This window comes from Boleophthalmus pectinirostris, unplaced genomic scaffold, assembly GCF_026225935.1.
Source record: "Boleophthalmus pectinirostris isolate CB_2022bp ecotype Guang Dong unplaced genomic scaffold, ASM2622593v1 HiC_scaffold_15, whole genome shotgun sequence".
In the NCBI taxonomy this organism is placed as follows: Eukaryota; Metazoa; Chordata; class Actinopteri; order Gobiiformes; family Gobiidae; genus Boleophthalmus; species Boleophthalmus pectinirostris.
In genome coordinates, this window is record NW_026571070.1 from 25,280,782 (window position 1) to 25,299,368 (window position 18,587).

The window sequence follows — 18,587 nt, forward strand, 5'->3', positions numbered from 1 at the left end:
GCCTCCCACACATCTGAACTAGAGCTTGGTCTAAAGATGTCTCCTTGGTAGTACTGTCATGACACTAAAATTTCGAAATAGCAAGGATTTGTTAACCATACCATACCAACTTTATTTATAAAGCACCTTTACCACTCGCCAAAGTGCTGTCCACAAACATAGAGTAGACAAGGACAATCACAGTTAAAGTCACAAAACTACTTAAAAAAAAACATACTGAAGATACTGAAGTTAATTAACAACAAAAAATGCACATGTCACTTGTTAAAAGCCAGTGAAAAAAAAGTGTGTTTTTAGGAGTTATTTAAAAACAGGTCTAGACTCAACTGATTTGATCAACTGATTCCACAGCCATGGGGCACCAACAGAAAATGCACAGTCCCCATGAAGCTCAAGTTTAGTCTTTGGGACAGTGAGTTGCAGCGGGTCTGCTTACCTGAGAGTGAGAGAGGGGGCGTAAGGGTGGATCACGTCTGCGAGTTAAGAGGGCGATAGGCTGTGTAAACACTTAAAGGTAAATAAAATCATTTTGAACTTGACTCTAAAGTACACTGGGAGCCAATAGAGAGAGGCTAAAACAGGTGAGATGCTCTCGTGTTTCCAGGTACCGGTTAAAAGTCGAGCCGGCAAAGTGCATTACAATAGTCCAGGGATTGGTTGTCGGCACTTATTTGCTGATCAAAGTTTAGATCAGGGTCCATTTTGACACCTAAGTTTGAAACAACTGGTTTCACTAAATGAACCCAGGTCCACAGGAGAAGAGTTGTTTAGACTGTAGAATGTAATTTTCAACATTAAACTCTACTCTCCAAGTGCAGTGGAAAAACTGCAACAGTTTGCAACACTTGGATTTCCCTAGGGATCAATAAAGTACCTCTCTCACTCTAAATTGTAGTACTTTCTTTTATATTACTATGTTGTTTTATATCTGTGTAATCCCTCAGTGGTCCAGGCTGGTCCCACAGTGGTCCATGAGTGTATACTAGTCTGTGTGCTCTTATACTCTGGTACAGCTCAAGATCATTTTAAAGCTATTCAGAAAAGGTTCATTTCTGTCCTGTGTATGTGACTTTTTTTTAGTATCGATACTTGCTCAAATGAGTATCCAGTTTCAATACTATTTTCAGTATCCATCATTATCTGATTTCCTTATTCCTTTCAAAACCAGTAAATCTCCCTTAGTGCTACAAAAGCCCTTGCCCACCATCTGAGATTATGACATCATCAGACTCTAGACTGTAAACGGAAGCTTTTCACCCCGTTACCGCCATGCCAAGAGAATTACCAATGCATTAGGCATTATGAAGCCAAGTAAAAAAATAAAATGATAGCTATCAGAATGGGAGAAAATTACCCTTCCCCCTGTAAAAGATCTACTAAATGATCCTGGACACCCGCTGGTTAGTTTAGCCGCTAAAGGTTAATATAGTTTGATAGAGAAAGGCTGCTCGATATGAATAAGGGAAGCAGCATGTGGCCGGGGTAATTGCTTCACTATCACAGCTCTGACCAGGTGTGAAATCAGATAAAGAGGTCATGCGTTTTAGATCACTCTCGGATATGAACAAAATGTAAAAAAAAATATCCAAAGAATGTTTTAATATGAAGCTCAGCAGGTCTGCAGCCTTTAGTTACACAAGGACTCAGTTTTTTCATTCATGTGACTTTAATTTCCTTTCACAAAACATGCTTTTAGTCGCCTTGAGATAAGTATTTCAGATTTTCTAACTTTAAATTATATCTACATTATGCATAGTTACAGTATATATGGAAAATACACTATAAACTACTCTACCATTTACAGTGTGTTATTTATACATTAGAGCTCCCCCTGCTGTCAGCAAAGGGAATTTACAAATTAAGCCTTTATTTTCTGTGAATGCTATGCTAAATGTGTTTGTTGTGAACACAATTTGACTGCAAAATAAGTCTGGTGATGGTTTATGGGCTTAAAACTGCAAAGAAGAAGTTTGGATTTTTACCTGTGAGGCAACAATCCAGGTAAAATGTCCTGGTGTTGATAAGAGTGGCAAAAGAATGTGTAGTGGTAGAAGTACAAAGGTTATTAGAACTACTTCAAACAAGAGACTTGGAGAGAAAGAAATGATTTGTGTACCAACATACATAAGAGGATGGCACATCGTACAACACATCTGTTTCGATTTAAATACAAATTTTAAAAATCCAGGTAAAATGTGAACTGAATATTTTTTTGTTTGCGCAGAGAAGACGACTTTGTATTAATGGATTAATGAAACAAAGATAAATGACGCAAAATACAACACAGGTATTTATTTGACGAGGGGACAACAACATAACTTTGTTAAAATTTAAGAGGTATTTATAGCTCAAAAGTACCTCAAAAGTAAATGCATTCTTACAGTGGTTGGACTCGCCTACACAAAGATCTGACGTATGACTAGGCCTAATGATATCACCTGTTTGTCTCAATGAAGATGGGTAATTTTAATGCCAACCAAAACACAACTCCAGAACAATACCGAAGATCCTACATTACACAAAATAGATTCTTGTGAGCTTTAAGCCAACTTAAAAAATAGACCCAGAGTTGTGTTTTGTTTCATTCACAGATCTTTGAGTAAATCTTTATTATTGGTTTGTCTACATCTCCAAAACTCAAAATGCTCGGTTCCAACTTGTGATGTCATGTAGTGGTAGTTTTCAAGTTAATATCTACTTTTTACCTTTTGTTCAGTAGAGATTGTCAATTCCAGGTCTTTAGCACATGACATCATAAAATAGAACTCAGCCTAAATATGCAGAGATTGTGAGTTAAACATGTGTGAGTGAAACAAAACACAACTCCAAGTATGTTTGTGATGGAAACAATATTAGAAAATAGATCAGGAAATGGCGTAAAATGGGCCCTTTAATATTATGCGACAGTATTTTGTCATGGATCAAAAAGAGTTCAGCTCAAGATAAGAGTCACGAGTCACAAGTCATGGTTTTTGTAACACATAAGTTCTTAATTTATTCCAAAACTTTGAGAAGAAAGTCAGGCCCTGATATTTCATTCTGTCCAATAAACATGCAACCTTTTTCTTCTGTGGTGCATAATGCGATGAAGACCTCCGCGCAGACAGATCGTTGACGAAGCCTCACCTTGAACTTTCCGGAAGTTCTGAGCCCGCACTCCACCACTTTATCAACTCAGGTCATTAAAAGGTATGAATAATTTACTGCATCAAATGAATAAATGACAATAAATATAATTGGATCTCCCTGTGCGGATAAGCCTTAATGATTAGATCTGCGGCGAGTTGATGTGAAATAACCTTCTGTGAGTTAGCTGGCTTAATTATAGGATCTTATAGGATATATGGTAAGTATAAGTGTATGTGTGCGTATGTCTGTGTGTGTGTGTGTGTGTGTATGTGTGTGTGTGGGAGCAACTGTCAGAGCAGGGGCCCTCACCGTTCACTCATGTAAAGCCGTTCAGATCTGTGGTCATGAATAATTCTGGGTTATTAACTTTGAGAAGGTGAAGACTCCGGGCCACTCAAGTGTTTGGATGTCATGGCTGTCGGGGGTTGTGCGTTCGTGCGCTGGTGTTGGTACGACTGGCAAAAGAATGTGTAGAAGTAGAAGTACAAAGGTAGATTCGGATATTGGTACTATTTCAAGCAAGAGAGACTTAGAGAAAGAAATCGTTTGTGTACCAACATATACGTAAGAGGGTTGCGCATCGTGCAACACATCTGTTTCGATTTAAATACCAATAAAAAATACTATCATATACTTGTATGTAGTTTCACTAGTAGTACCATGTAGCTACTGCCGAATTGATATGGGTGGTATTTTAATTCTACACATCCGTCTGGAACTGCACAAAGGTGGAACATCTTCTCGAACATTTGAAGCAGATTGGTCAAAGTGTTTCAACAGTGGATCCATATTTTAAAAGTCAATAGACATTATTTGTAAATCACAAAATAAAGGTGGATTTGACCATTAGTGAACATTAATGAGGATATTTTATTACTGACTGAGTGATCGTGTCTCTCTGAACAAGTAGTATTATTCAAGTTTTAAACAGTAATTGAAAAACAGTCATTGAATCAGCAATCAAAGGATCCATAAGTTGCCTATTTGGACATTAATTGTAGCCCATTTCTTTTTCTTTTCAACATTCAATTGAACCAGCAATACTGGAAAAAATAGTCAATAAAATAATTACAAAAAGAAATTATAGAAATTATACAAAATATTTCTAATGAGATAGGGAGATAGGAGTCTTTTTTGTAGTGCGTTCCACTCTGGGGTGCAGGAGGTGCAGCATTCAGTCCGTTTCTGTGCTTTGTCTTCATTTTTGTGAGCATAGAAAATCCCAATTCACACATGTATGTAGTAGTGAAAGGAATAAGCATAGAAATACTGGCCCCACTGAGGACAGGATATACTGATGAAATACTTATCCAGAATGATGATAAGGTCACAGATCAGGACTGTGTATTGCAGACCTACATGCAGATTGTGATAAGGAGACCCAAAAGGAATCTCTTGTGACCCAGTCGTTGCGAAACACTGGTATAAAACTTTTGAAGTTGATTGGTCAAAGTGTCTCAACAATGTAGAACTCAAACTTTTGTCTATATAGCTAAAATAGGCCAAAGTATGTCTGTCAGTGTTAGGTCTGTCACTATAACAAATTTTGAAATGTGATATGTTGCTGAAGAAAATACAGACAATAACCAACAATACTGAAACTACTTTAAATTGTGAAAATATCAGCTGCCATAAATAAATATCAGAATGGAAAACTTTAGTAGTTAGTTACTAAGACATGGACAGTATTTATTCAACACTCTACAACTCAGATATTTTAGTAGTACTGAAAAATAAAAAAAACTTTCCCACTAGTATAAAGAAAAAAGTACCCATGATAAACAATGGATATACACTGAATGATAATGTCTAGTCGGTGTTCCTGTGTTTGTTTTGGTTGGTTTGGGTGCTTCACCTCTGGCTTCTGCTCAGATCACAATGCTGCTCTGTGATTGGTCTAAACCACTGGTTAAACGGGCAATAGGCTCTATTCACGCTTACGTCACAAACCAGGAAGACGTTTGGAAACATGCGATGACAAGTTCCAGCGGGCTCTGTTCGCAGTAGTCTGACAAAATCGAGAAAAAAATTGTGAAAATGTCCCAGTTTTCTTCATCTACATGTCATTGTAGCGGTCCGTTATATTTGCCTAATCAACAATTACGACTGTACTTCAGTTTTCATCAATTTCCTCACTGAGTGCACTGGGTATATGCAACTAGAAGAGATGAGGGCGCCAAGTTTAAGATGATTCTAAAGAGCACACATGCATGCAGTCTTCATTTTACCACTGATTACATTTACTTCAGTGGGTTTTATCACAGTCGGTCGGCGAGCGCAGTGTCGGGAACTGCACCGGAAGTTGTCACTGCATGTTTCCAGACGTCTTCCTGGGTTGTGACGCAAGTGTGAATAGAGTGAGTTTTTGAACACACAAATATTGAGAGAATCCATCTTGCTAGGTTGCCAGGTTACTATGTTGTGGTGTTGTAGTTCTGGTATATTCAAAAACTATCCAGGAAACAAACTGTCAACTTTTGTGATTTTGCCAGCGTTAGCAGATGTTCTAATTTAGGCACAGTAAGTGACAAACAAACTTGTAAAAAACTGGAGCATAAATTCAGTTAGGAAAACCTTGTCCCTTCCTACCTTTGCAACTCAACTAATCACCTGTCAAGCCAGTTTTATACAAGGACTCGCACTCTTTCATTCATCCTACCATTTTAAATACAGACAACAATAACAACCCTCCTCCTTTTCTACCACAGCAGCAGAACCATTAGCCTCCTCAGCCTGTCAAATCCACATCCTTATCTCACCCTTATCTTATATCTTTCAATAAATTATTCATCGTACCACCCTCACTTATCTCTTTTTCATCTCTCCTTGAAATACCCTATATATGCGTGTTCGGTGCTCTTACCAGATGGTGGGAGCCCTCTTCGTCGTAGTCATCCACCCCTCCGTCGCTCATCTCTCCGGCCTCCGTCCCCAGGACCACCTCCCCTCCCTCGTCCCCGGAGTTGTCGGCCGCCTCGGACACGGACTCCTCGTGCAGGGAGTCGCAGTTGTCCTCGTACTTCCTCTGAGCTTCTGGAACAAAACAAAACATGACATCAAGTAAGTCCGTTTGATTTTCGGTTGTCGAGCATTTTTCAAGATGTTCTTTCTAACAAATCATACATAGAGTCCAAGGTTTAAAATTATGGTTATATTTAATCTTGAAGGAATTTGAACGGAACCATACTTCAGATTGGCAGGCAAACAATTCACCAATAGTACTACTTTGTGACCAGTGGAAACAGTTTAGGCTTGGCTAAGGAATGGAAAAAACAAACCAAAAAACAAAAACATCACAACTTTTAGAGCCAATTTCAATTTCATCAAATTTTTGAACACAAAGTAGTTTTTGGAGGCAATATAATTATTGTCAAACTTCACTGTGATTGGTTAAAACTACTTGTCAATCACTCAGAAACTGTCCAATAGAAAACCGTGTCTGTGTTTGTGTTTGAGCGTAGACCTGCAATCATCAGAAAAGCCCTGAATCCCATTACGACGCTATCACCAAATAGCACACTGTCACAAGGATCAGATCACAATTACATTTATATTGTCATATCACCCAACTCTAGTTTCAGCCAATTAAGTCTAAAAGATTAAAAGTATGGAAAACAACCGGGTCTCAATGGGGAAATTAGTGTTTTGTATTTGACTCATCGTTCAAAGTCATTGGAAAAACTTGTCAGGAGGAGTCCAGGGAGCCCGCTTCAGATCTTGAGTTGGATTCATGGGTCAATAATGTCAGATTTTAGACTAAAAGTTTGTTTGATTTTTATTATTTATTATTTGCAGTATTTTCAAACAGTCTTCATCAAGGGCAATACATGCAATTTTCAGATTTTGCAGATCTCAAAAACAAAGTTGTATTTGGACTGATTCGTGCACTCGACGTGATTCGTGATTCAATGCCATTTTGCCGAGCAACTCCCATTTTCACCACCACTGGCATAGACCTATTGCTCTGTACTAACTTTGTTCTTGAATTTTATTTCCTTAATTTGTGACAGGAGTAGGATTCAGAAGTGTAGCGTAGTCAATTTAGTACAAATGGAAAAAAAAAAATGCAGGTTGCTAGGGTGATGTACAGCTATCCATAGGAGGTACTGACAGCTGTGTGGCTCTTTGGCTATGTTCAGACTGCAGGGCTTAATGCTCACTTCGGATTTTTTCGTGAAATCAGATTTTTTTGCGTGGTCATTCCCATTTCCAATTAACTGTGATCTCCAGCTTCCAACTTTAAATGCCCCAAAAGTGTCTCGCATACACATTGGAGGACACGACGACTTCATACACACTGAACATGCTCAGTGTTTACGAAAGTTGTCTAAACGCTGGGCTTGTCTCACAAAATATGGTCCAGTTCTTCGTGACATGGACAGGTTACACGTCCACAGCCTCTTCGTTTGTTTGAGTCTTTAGCCTCCTTGTATTTGGCTCGCAGGCTCTTTATTTTACATTGCCATTGGAGCCAGGACCGCGCTCTCCCATTTCTTTGGCAATCATTTCAGAAACCGCCTGGTTCTGATAACACCCCTCCAATTTGGCCTGTATACAGTGTTCCCCCCCAAATATTAATTAACTCACTAACCTCGCTTTCCCTCCATAGACTAGACAGGTACTTTTTTATCATTTAACCAATCTCTGCTATTTGGTCGTGTTGTATGTAATGTGCTAACTAACGGGGCTAACTGGTATATTAAGCTTTTCCCAAATCCTGTAGGAAGAAGGGCAATAACGTCTTTCCACTTGATGAAATTCACCAAATATTCTCTTTATTCCGGCTTTAAATCCTCGATGTCATGAATCGTTGACAACACTGAATATATCACTCTTTGGTGATTGGCTGGTGCCTGAACTCGCACTTCTGAGGTTTTTGCGAACCGTCTGTTGTATTTTGATTCCTGACCTAGTTGCTGGAGAAAAATTAAATTGAGCAGAGGCACTAGGTGGCACCAGCCTGGCTAAAGATACAGGTCGCATAGGGGAGAAAAAATCAGATTTGGGTCGCTTCAGGCTGCAGTCTGAACATAGCCTTTGTTGCGATGACGTTTACAGTGACGACAGCTCCCACTGGGCTCCGCAGTTTTCTAACACGAAGTCAGCTCACTTGTCTCTTTTATTAAGTCATCAATAGTGTGATTTAAAATATAAAACTTATAACAATAAGCCATGGGTGTCAGATTTATCATAGATTCTAGCACAAGCAGAGTAAGTCTTCTCTAAGCTTGTCCCAGTTTCATGCTTCCTGACACATTTAAAGTTCGCCTGAAATCAATGGAACAGTTAAAATCATTGCAGTTTTGTTTCTAAGAGAACTATTTCCAGACAGTGTAGGACAGATATGGCTGGGGGTCATTTTGTCCCCCTCTGGGCACGAGCTGACAGCGCACCCACCACGGGCCTGACCTTAACAAGGCTCCAAGTGGTCCCGTCTACCATCTGTCTCCTCGCCTCTGCTACAGACGCCATGTGACTCCCCAACGCTGCTATTTTAGAACACGAGGTAACAGCTCCTGCCCAAAACTGCTCACTGTCAGGTGTGTTACAGAGACAAGGCAGAGAGGGAGGGAGAGGACAGAAAGAAAGAGGGAGAGAAAGAGAGGAGAGAGAGAGAGACAAAGAGAAGGAGAGATAGAGAGAGGAGGGAGTGTGTGTGTGAGAGAGGAAAGAAACAGAGAGGAAGAAAGAGGGAGAGAGAGTGTGAGAGGGAAAGAGAGACTGAGAGAGAAAGAGAGAGATTGTGAGAGAGATAAAGAGAATGAAAAAGAGAGAACAGAATGAAAGAGATAGATGAGAGAGAGAGAGATGGAAAGAAAGAGAAGGACAGTGTGTTGCCTGTTGAGAGAGGAAAAAAGAGAGAAGGTGAGAGGAGAAAAAGAGAGGGAGAGGCAGTGTGTGTGTGTGAGAGAGAGAGAAGGACAGAAAGAGAGAGGGGGTGAGAGAAAAGATGGAAGGAGAGAAAGAATGTGCATGAGAGAGCGGTAGAGAGAAATGAAGGGAAAGAGAGAAAGAGAGAAAGAGAGAGAGAGAACAAGACAGGGCACGAGAGAGGAGAAGAGGGTAAGAGAGAGACAGAAAGAGGAGAGAAAGAGAAGAGGGAGAGCATGTGAGAAAGAAATAGGGGGAGAGATACTGTGAGGGAGAGAAAGAGGGAAGGATAAAAAGAGAGGGAGAGAGTTTGTGAGAGAGAAAAGGAGAGAAACATAGAAAGACAGAGGGTGAGAGAGTGTGAGAGAGAAGGATAGAATGAGAGGGAGAAAGAGTGTGAGAGAGGGAGAGAAAAAGAAAGAAGCATAGAATGAAAGAGGGAGAGAGAGTGTGTGTGTGAGAGAAGGACAGAAAGAGAGAGGGAGAGAGAGAAAGAATTTATATGAGAGAGAGAAAGAGAGGGAGAGAAAAAGAGAATCATAGAAAGAGGGAGAGAGTGAGAGAGAGAGAGAAAGAGAGAGAAAAAGAGAATCATAGAAAGAGGGAGAGAGTGTGTGAGTGTGTGTGCGTGTGTGTGTGTGTGTGTGAGAGAGAGAGAGAGAGAGAGAGAGAGAGAGAGAGAGAGAGGAGAATAAAAATAGAGAGGGAGAAAGAGTGTGAGAGAGGGAGAGAAAAAAGAGAGGAGCATAGAAAGAGAAAGGGAGAGAGAGTGTGTTGAAGGAAGCGAGAGAGAAGGATAGAAAGAGAGAGAGTGTGAGAGAAGGAGAAAGAAAGTGTGAAACAGGGAGGGAAAGGGTGTGAGAGAGAGAAAGAGCGAAAAGGAGCGAAAGAGAGTTTGTGAAAGAGGAAAAGAGAGAGAGAGAGGAAAGGAGAAAGAAGAGAGAGTGAAAGAGAGAAATACAGAGAGAGAAACCGTAAAGCAGAACATCCTGAGGGAGTCAAAGTTTTTGGATACACGTCGGATATTTGGATGTCTATTCCAGCCAAGTGTTTTTCTACATGTCCAGGATGGAAGGATTTAAAAACAGCAGCAGAGCAGAATCAATTTAAAGATATTTTCAAGGTGTTTTTAGCATGTCTGTGTTTTGTTTGGTAGGTAAGAAGAGGAGAGACCATTTTGAGCTATAAAAGAAAATAAAATTGTGTCCAGAAAAATGATGTTCCAAATAGGAAACGAGCGTGGAAGCGATTCGGCTCCATCGATTCTGGCTCCAATGGACTTCAGTGGACAATATAAAGAGACCAATCAGGTGCCTTCTTTCCCCGAGGTCTGATCCCTCTAGGGCTAGCAGCAGGTTTGATTGACAGCTATCACGGCTGGTTGCTAAGTGCCTGTTCCCTGCCAAACCAGCGGCGTGGAAAGGGGTGAGTACTTTCGAGAGTCTCGCTCCCGATTCTCTCTTTGGTTGCTATGATACGCCCCCTCGGCTTTCCAAATATGCGACCCGGCTCCAAATTAGTCGCCTTAACTGCTGGCCTCGATTGACTTTATTCGGCTGGAGACGAGCGCGAAAGGCGACGTCACGCTCCCTTAGTCCAGTTCAATATACAGTCTGTGTTCTGGTTATGAAAAAGTGTTTGGTTAAAGGCGCTTTACCTGATTTATTGTCTAAAAATGTGAAAAATAATATTAGTTTACAGCAGTCCAAACTTATTCCTCACTTTCCTGTCACATTTATTCTAATTCTTCACAGTAATGACATTATAAGTTCTTTTCACAACTTTCCGAGGCCAGTGCGAAGTAGAGCACAGTCAGTCACAGTAAGGCCAACAACAACTATCATGCTAACAGTGCATCAGTGTGACTTCCAGGTTTGCGAATGATAAAAAATGCTTTATAATTAGATGCAAACAGCGCACAACGGTCTCATTTTAACAGATCTTTTTATGATCATATATTTACCGTCTGACTGCTCTATACTGCTGTTTCAAACCGCAAAGTATCAGCTCCTTCCCGGTCAAAAAGTACTCACATGTCAGGATGTTTGAGAGAGGGAGGAGACAGGCTGCAGGCCAGAACATCCTGAGGGAGGCAAAGTTTTTGGATACACGTCAGATATTTGGATGTCGATTCCAGCCAAGTGTTTTTATATACATGTCCAGGATAGAGGTTAAACTAGGGAGGATTTTACACTTACTTCTTACTCAAAGTCGAGAACTTCTGTGGCCTATACAGTGTTGCAATTTACCCAGTTTATATCATGAAAATAGACAGGCTTCTTGGGTTCTTTTAAAAGACAACACAGTAAAGTGTATTTACTTTGTTGACATGTTTCGGCTGCCAGCTGCAAGAGATAACCTTATGGATTGGGATGGGGCACGGATCATTGGATCGGAAAATGACAAGTTCATCAGGGAGGATCTGGATCAGGGAGGCCATTGAAATCAAGAAACGAGGCGTGGACAGCATTAAACGTGATGACAGAGCGTTCCTCCTTTTATACACCTGGGACACCCTCCTCCAGAGAACACTGGGTGACGGGAGGTGTGGTCAGTCTGAGCGACCTGCCAGGTCCATCAGTCTGACCACATCTACAGGGAGTAACAACAGCTGATATAGTTCTGAAGTTCTGAAGACGTCTTGCAGCTAGCAGCCGACACATGTCAACAAGGTAAATACACTTTACTGTATTGTCTTCAAAAAGAACCTAAGAATTTAAAGTACATAAGAGGACAGAATGAGCATTTTTGGTTTTATTCCAATAATAAATAAGAAACTACTTTAAAAATTAACTTTGTAACTTTTTGGTTGGGGCTCAGTCGCCTAGCCTGATTCATCAGCTGGTTTCACTTTGTAGAGACCGTCTGACCTTGCAGCATTAGGATTAATTCGCTCGACTGTAGGCGGGTACTTTTTTAATTTAACCAATCACTGCTATTTGGTTGTGACTTATGTAATGCGCCAGATCCCGTAGGAAGAACGGCAATAACGTCTTTCCCCTTGATAAAATTCACCAAACATTCTCTTTGTTTAAATCCTCGATCTTGGGAATCGTTGCCAAAACAGCATGTATGGCTTAGTCTACATCCATCTTGACCACTTTGTTTACTGTTGAGCTGTACCACAAAAGGGACCTAGACAGGCGCTTGAGTTTGGCGTCACGGCTTCACAGCTTTTCTCTGATTGGTCGGTGCGCGGTCTACAACTTCTGAGGTTCTTGCAAAACTGTTTAATCTATTCTGATTCCTGACATAGTCGCTGGAGAGAAATGAAACTGAGTGAAGATACTGAGTGTTTCTATGAATATGTCAATTGCTCTGACTGGAATGTTCCACAGTATGACATTAAACAGCTCTACCTTATATTTTTATTCAGTTACAGGTGGTTGTACGTGTAAAAATACCTAGAAAAACAGGCATTCTGAGTGTGAGCGGGTGAGCTGCAACTTCTGTAACTTGATCCGCTTTGGTCTTCATGAAGATAGAAAGGTGTAATGCCATACTGTGAAACATTTCATACAAAGCAATAACATCTTCATGAAGAAAAGACTCTTGACGGATTTTCTTTTACTAATGCAGGTGAATTTTTAATACCATCCTTTCTCAGTCAAGCTACCTTTTGTGATCAGCAGTGTCCATATTAAGGTAGTGTGTAATGTTGCTGTGTTTTTAATATGATTGTGTAACAGCTCCGTGTGCCTTTTGAATCGCCCCCTCAGGGATAAATAATGTGAAATTGAAATGAACTGCTTTTTGGCTAATCAGAATAGACACCCAAAGCGTACCAGAAACATCTATACTAGGTCACACTTGTTAAGAGCACTTTATACCAGGAGACTATAATTTAGTTTTTTGATTTTTAACAACTTTTCCAGCCATCCCACTCTTCTCCGAGGGCATACATACTGTTGTTATAATAATACGCCATAGAAATCACAAATTGAACTAAACAAAAACACCCACACTCTCTCCAGACACAACGACTGAAGCTTCTAATCTGCTGGATCAATTCAAACGTATTTCATCCCTTCTCCCCATTGTCTCAGCAGTGCTATATTTTCCAATCATATTTATTTTCATTTCAGCCTTTCGCTTACAAACAGCATCATATTTCGCCTGGAGGAGGATCAGGACTTGGGGATTGGTTTTGCGCGGAGCTGTCAAGTGCCCAATGCAGTCCTTGAGTAAAACATCGTATGCTTGTTAAAATCCTGACGGTCCTCTTTGTGTGATGGGTGACCTTGGGAGGGGAGGGCATCTTTATAGATCTGGGATATTAAGTGAGGAGGTGCGCTCTAGTGACACCTGTCTGCAGACTTTGACAAAGCGGCCGGCCCAGCTTATCTGCAGAGGTGTCACGTACAGAGGAAGACGTATAGGGCGGGCTGACGTCAAAGAGAAAGAAATGGGATGGGAGTCTGGAGTGGGCATAGAAATTATGCAAATGTTGCTTGTTGTACATCGTTTGAGTAGTAGTAGACAGCATTCATTTACTCTTAATTGAGCAATATATTGTACCGTGTAACAATACTTCTAGATCGAATGTAAAACCATGATAGAGGACGGTGGGCTTGCAATTATGCCCTCCACAGAGTAATCAGTCATTACAATGTGAGCAACTAAATCATAATAAGAGTGTAACATCATAGACAGCAGTATAACTACAGGGGCGGGTTGATGGCCTCTGAGGGCCGCTCAGGACCTGGGGCCCCACTGTCTGAACTGTCTTATGTTATGCCTCTAAGTGGCATAACTGATGAGCATTCACTCTTGAACTAGTTGTATAAATGGCAAAATCACTGTCAGACTACGTCCCACAGGCTGGATGCTTTTTAGAGACAGGGTGAGGAGCTCAGTCACACAGGAGGAGCTCAGAGCAGAGATGCTGCTCCTCTACATGGTGAGGAGCGTCTATTACGGAGACCTCCGGGACACCTCCCTAGGGGAAGAGGCCATGGGCATTCCCCCCCAGGAGGAGGCCCCAGGTAAGACTCACTGGAGGGGCTATGTCTCTTGACTGGCCTGGGATCACCTTGGGGTTCCCACAGAGGAGCTGGAGGAAGTGTCTGGGGTAAGAGAAGTCTGGGAGTCCCTTCTTAGATTGTTGCCCCTACAACCCAACCCCAGATAAGTGGAAGAAAATGGATAGATGGCGCTGTCAGACTACTCTGCTGGGAAGATCCCCTGACTAAAAACTGGGCTTCCAAACTAACAGTCTTTTATAGCATTACTAATATATTTATTTTCAAGTTTGAGCTTCAATAAAGAAGTTAAAAAACAAACAAAATAAAATAAAATAAATTGAAAAAATGCAGCCCTGTTGGTTGCTTGAGTAGAACTATGCCCTGAACATGGCTGAGGGCCTGTGTGTCTGTTACTCTATCTAACCACGGACAGCCCCCCGCTGTGCCTGTATGAGGAAGAGAAGCCCCCTCCTGTGCCTGGATGAGGGCTCACCGGTGCTGTCTGCGCGCTGCTGCTTTTCGATCCTCTCCAGGCGTCCCAACAGAGAGTCGATCCTGGTCTTGATCTGAGTCAGCTCACGTTTGATGGTCTGCAGCTGGTCCGACTTCACTGCTGAGACAACAAAGAAGGCAACAACACACTTTAGTCAACAGGACACTACAGCAAAGTATTAGTTATGTGTAAGAGTTAAAGGTTCTGTATTACGCAAAATGAACTCTTGTGAGCTTTTAGCCATGTTAGCATGCTGTTACCTCTTCAAAAACTCCTGGAGTTGTGTTTTGTTACCAGTGTTCAAAATACTCTGTTCCAGCTAGTGATGCCATGTATTAGTAGTTTTCAAGGTAACAGCTACCTTTTACCTTTGGTTCAGTAGAGATTCGCAAATCCAGGACTGAAATTATCCAAATGACTCTAATGAAGGTGTATTCTGTATAAGTACATGACATCACAAAGTAGTGTTTTCTGTTTGAGACAAGATCTCAGCCTAAATATGCAGGAATTGTGTGTTTAACATGTGTGAATGAAACAAAACACAACTCCAGGTATGTCTGTGATGAGGAAACAACATTACACATTACATAGATCATAATATGGGCCCTTTACTGTCTTATTTTATCTGTATTATTTGCCGTTTTATAATCCTTTCAGTTCCACACCCACACACAACTTTTTTCATCCTTTCTTTTTTTAAAACATAAATGGACTATTATGAGCTTTTAAACAGGTTATAATGGTGTTTCATCATCACTGGCTTACTCAGAGTTGTACTTTGATTCATGCACGATTGAGTAATCTTGTATTATTGTATCCTGCATTAGAGGCTGGAGTGGTAGAAAATACCTGTTTTCACTTCCCTGCTCTTCATAAAAAAAAAACTCATACAAAAATGTTCAGTGTTGTGTAGCTGTGTTTCAGAAATAATCATTTGATAAAAATGTTGGTATCTTTTTTATTATCAAGTTTCTATTGTTGCTATTTACAATTTTAAAAAAGTTATATTGTGATTGATATATATGACAGTTGATTACAAAGCACCAGAAATAAAGAGTACTATGTCATCTTTAAAGTGATACATTACAACTCCTGCGCATGAGACAGGTTTTCATGTTTTTATAATTCTGACTTGGTTTGACATTTATCATAGTTTTACATCAGTTAAATATCAGTTTGTGGAAAAAAGTTAAGAAAAGTACAAACACACAGGAAGTACTGCTGAGTTCTAAAACAGAATGCCTCTACATTTGTCATCAACACCTAAATTTCCATCCAAAATGCAGGGACTATTTACACACAAGGGACCACAGTTGTGTAGATCAGAAGTAAGTATCAGAACTGGAATTACCTCTGCTAATGTCATGTCTAGGAGGTAAAATAACAAACTTTACCAAAATTGCACCTTTACCAAAAATAGAGAAAACTAGGTAAGGTTATATGTAAATCTTTAAAGATGGGGTATGCAAACGATATTACTGTATTTCTTGGACTTCAAGGCGCACCGGATTATAAGGCGCAATATTAATTATGTTGAATTCTCTCATCTATTTCCATACATAAGGCGCATTAAGCGAAACAGACGGACGACTTGAGACTGATCCTTTAGCCCAGGCATCCATGATCCATTGGCAGGGACGCAACGCTGGACGAATTATGCCACGATCTGTCTTGGTGAATGTGGATTATGAATGTGAATATGGGTGGAAAATTTCAGTTCAAATCAAATATACATTGAGTAAGAATGCAGTAATTCAGCTTTGCGCATATTTGTTTACGTTTTACAGAAAAGAAACTTAAAACCACATGGCTAATTTGCATAAGATAAAAAACTCACTCCTCATTCACTCCATGTGCGCTGATGTCGTCAGCTTCTGTCGGACTAAAGGCTCCTCCGCGAGGCTCCTGACTATGGTAGCCGTAATGCTCCAATAATCCATCAAACTTCGTAGCTTACCAAAGTCCTACTAAAACATTTTGACAGATTTTTGAGCGCCGTGTACCACATAAAATCGGTTCGAGGTCAGTAACCACAACCAGAATTAATACATAAGGCGCACTGTCGATTGTTGGATTTTAAGTGCGTCTTATAGTCCAAAAAATACGGTCTTTGGAGCATTCTATCGCATGATAACTTTGCTCCTTCATCAGTGACATGCCAGAATTGGTTTGAGATGTCATCCATGGGTGTTTGAGTAATTTAGCGATCTCTCCCAGGCCCTATTTGAACCCTCCTTACTGTTAGCTGTAAGATTCTGTGCAACGCCCCGCCCAAAAGCCTACGTCATTCATTCTCTCACATGACACTTCTCTATAAATATACAAACGGATGATACAACTTCACAAACCTGATCCGATGTGTAGTAGTTTGTAATGTGATAGTGCTCTTAAGGGGGAAAGGAACCCAGAACATCAAAAACTAAACTGAAACTGGTTAATACGCTCTTAATAAAATCTTAATACGTTATTTGCTGAGACTATAGAATTTTCAAAACAATAACAGGTAACACGGTGATCTAAATATGTTGCTTTATCAGTAAATATCCCATAGAAATATAATACGCCCTCTTTAATGCGATTATACTAACTACGTTTTAAGGCAAAGTGTTTTCTAACCTGTCATACTCGAAGCATTCAAGACCTTATCTCCTAATTCCACGTCAATCTTAGCGGCCACGTTATCAGCCACCTCCTGCTCTGACTCTGAGATACCGTCGGCTCTCAGGTTCGCGTCACCCTCGTCGCCGTCATCTGGACTCGCTCGCCCATCTGCAAACCGGGGCGCGCTGTCTGCTTGCAATTTGGAGATTAGCAGCCAGCTTACGCCCACCCCGCCACGCACCGCCGCTACAGCCGTGTTCGATACTGCCAATGTGCGGATGCTATCTGTGAGCTGCCAGATGTGACGCTTGTAAAACTCTGGGATTTTCAACCACTCATGTCTGTCCCACTCAATATTGTAAATACTGTTGGCTGGAGGTTTTGAGCAGGGAATTAAGCATGTTTGAGTCTTAAACAGGGGTAAAGGGTAACAAGCGTCGTGGCGGTGCGGGAGTAGTTACGAAGTGGCCAAGCATAAAGGAGTTTTATGGATTTAACATTCGTGTTTGTTTTAAAGGCCCATATTACGTTATTTTCTAATTTATGTTATAATGTTGTTTCCTCGTCGCAAACATATTAGGAGTTGTGTTTTGTTTCATTCACATATGCTTAACACACAAATCCTGCAAATTTAGGCTTTATTCCACCTTGTGATGTCATGTGGTAATACAGGAAGTGCTTCAAGGTGTTTGTAAACCCAATACAATTTAACTAGAATCATTTGAATGAATTCAGACCTCGAATTGCCAATCTCTACCACCACCATAAAGTTGCAAATTAAACTAGAATAATGAAATAGGAGTAGCAGACTTAGTAACAATAATAATATGTGTAGTAGTAGAAGTAACAGTAGTAATAGTAGTAGTAGTAGTAGTTTAAATGGATATAGGTTTCAATATTAGCTTTAATTTTCTTCTGACTAGTGTTCATCTTAGCATAAGTATAATAATAGTTGAATATTATATACCTATAGTCTGGATGCAGACTTGGTTTGGTTCTGGTCTAGTCCTGGTTTAGTCCTGGTCTAATCGTGGTTTAAATAGTGGTCTAGTCCTGGTTTAGTTCAGGTTTGGTTTCAGGTTTGGAGTTTGGTTTCAGGTTTGGTCAGGTTTGGTCTAGTCCTGGTTTAGTTCAGGTTTGGTTTCAGGTTTGGTTTCAGGTTTGGTTTCAGGTTTGGTCTAGTCCTGGTTTAGTTCAGGTTTGGTTTCAGGTTTGGTTTCAGGTTTGGTTTCAGGTTTGGTTTCAGGTTTGGTTTCAGGTTTGGTTTGGTTTCAGGTTTGGTTTCAGGTTTGGTTTCAGGTTTGGTTTCAGGTTTGGTTTCAGGTTTGGTCTAGTCCTGGTTTAGTTCAGGTTTGGTTTCAGTCCTGGTTTGGTTCAGGTTTGGTTTCAGGTTTGGTCTAGTCTTGGTTTAGTCCTGGTCTAATCGTGGTTTAAATAATGGTCTAGTCCTGGTTTAATTCAGTTTTGATTTCAGGTTCGGTCCTTGGTACATTGTTAATTACAGGTACTAAAAAGCAATTTGCGCATTT

The 18,587-nt window shown here is 40.5% G+C and overlaps 1 protein-coding gene across 2 annotated transcripts in view; it reads right to left on the reverse strand.

Annotated features, from left to right (window-relative positions):
• The window catches only part of LOC110165532 (RNA-binding Raly-like protein), a 207,526-nt gene that overhangs the window by 24,398 nt on the left and 164,541 nt on the right, over positions 1-18,587 (reverse strand). For both annotated transcript variants that reach the window (XM_055150957.1, XM_055150956.1), the window contains exons 5-6: positions 14,458-14,577; positions 5,993-6,162 (exon numbers count right to left, since the gene is read on the reverse strand). In XM_055150957.1, the coding sequence (XP_055006932.1) occupies positions 5,993-6,162; positions 14,458-14,577 (290 nt within the window). The remainder of the gene's footprint in view (positions 1-5,992; positions 6,163-14,457; positions 14,578-18,587) is intronic.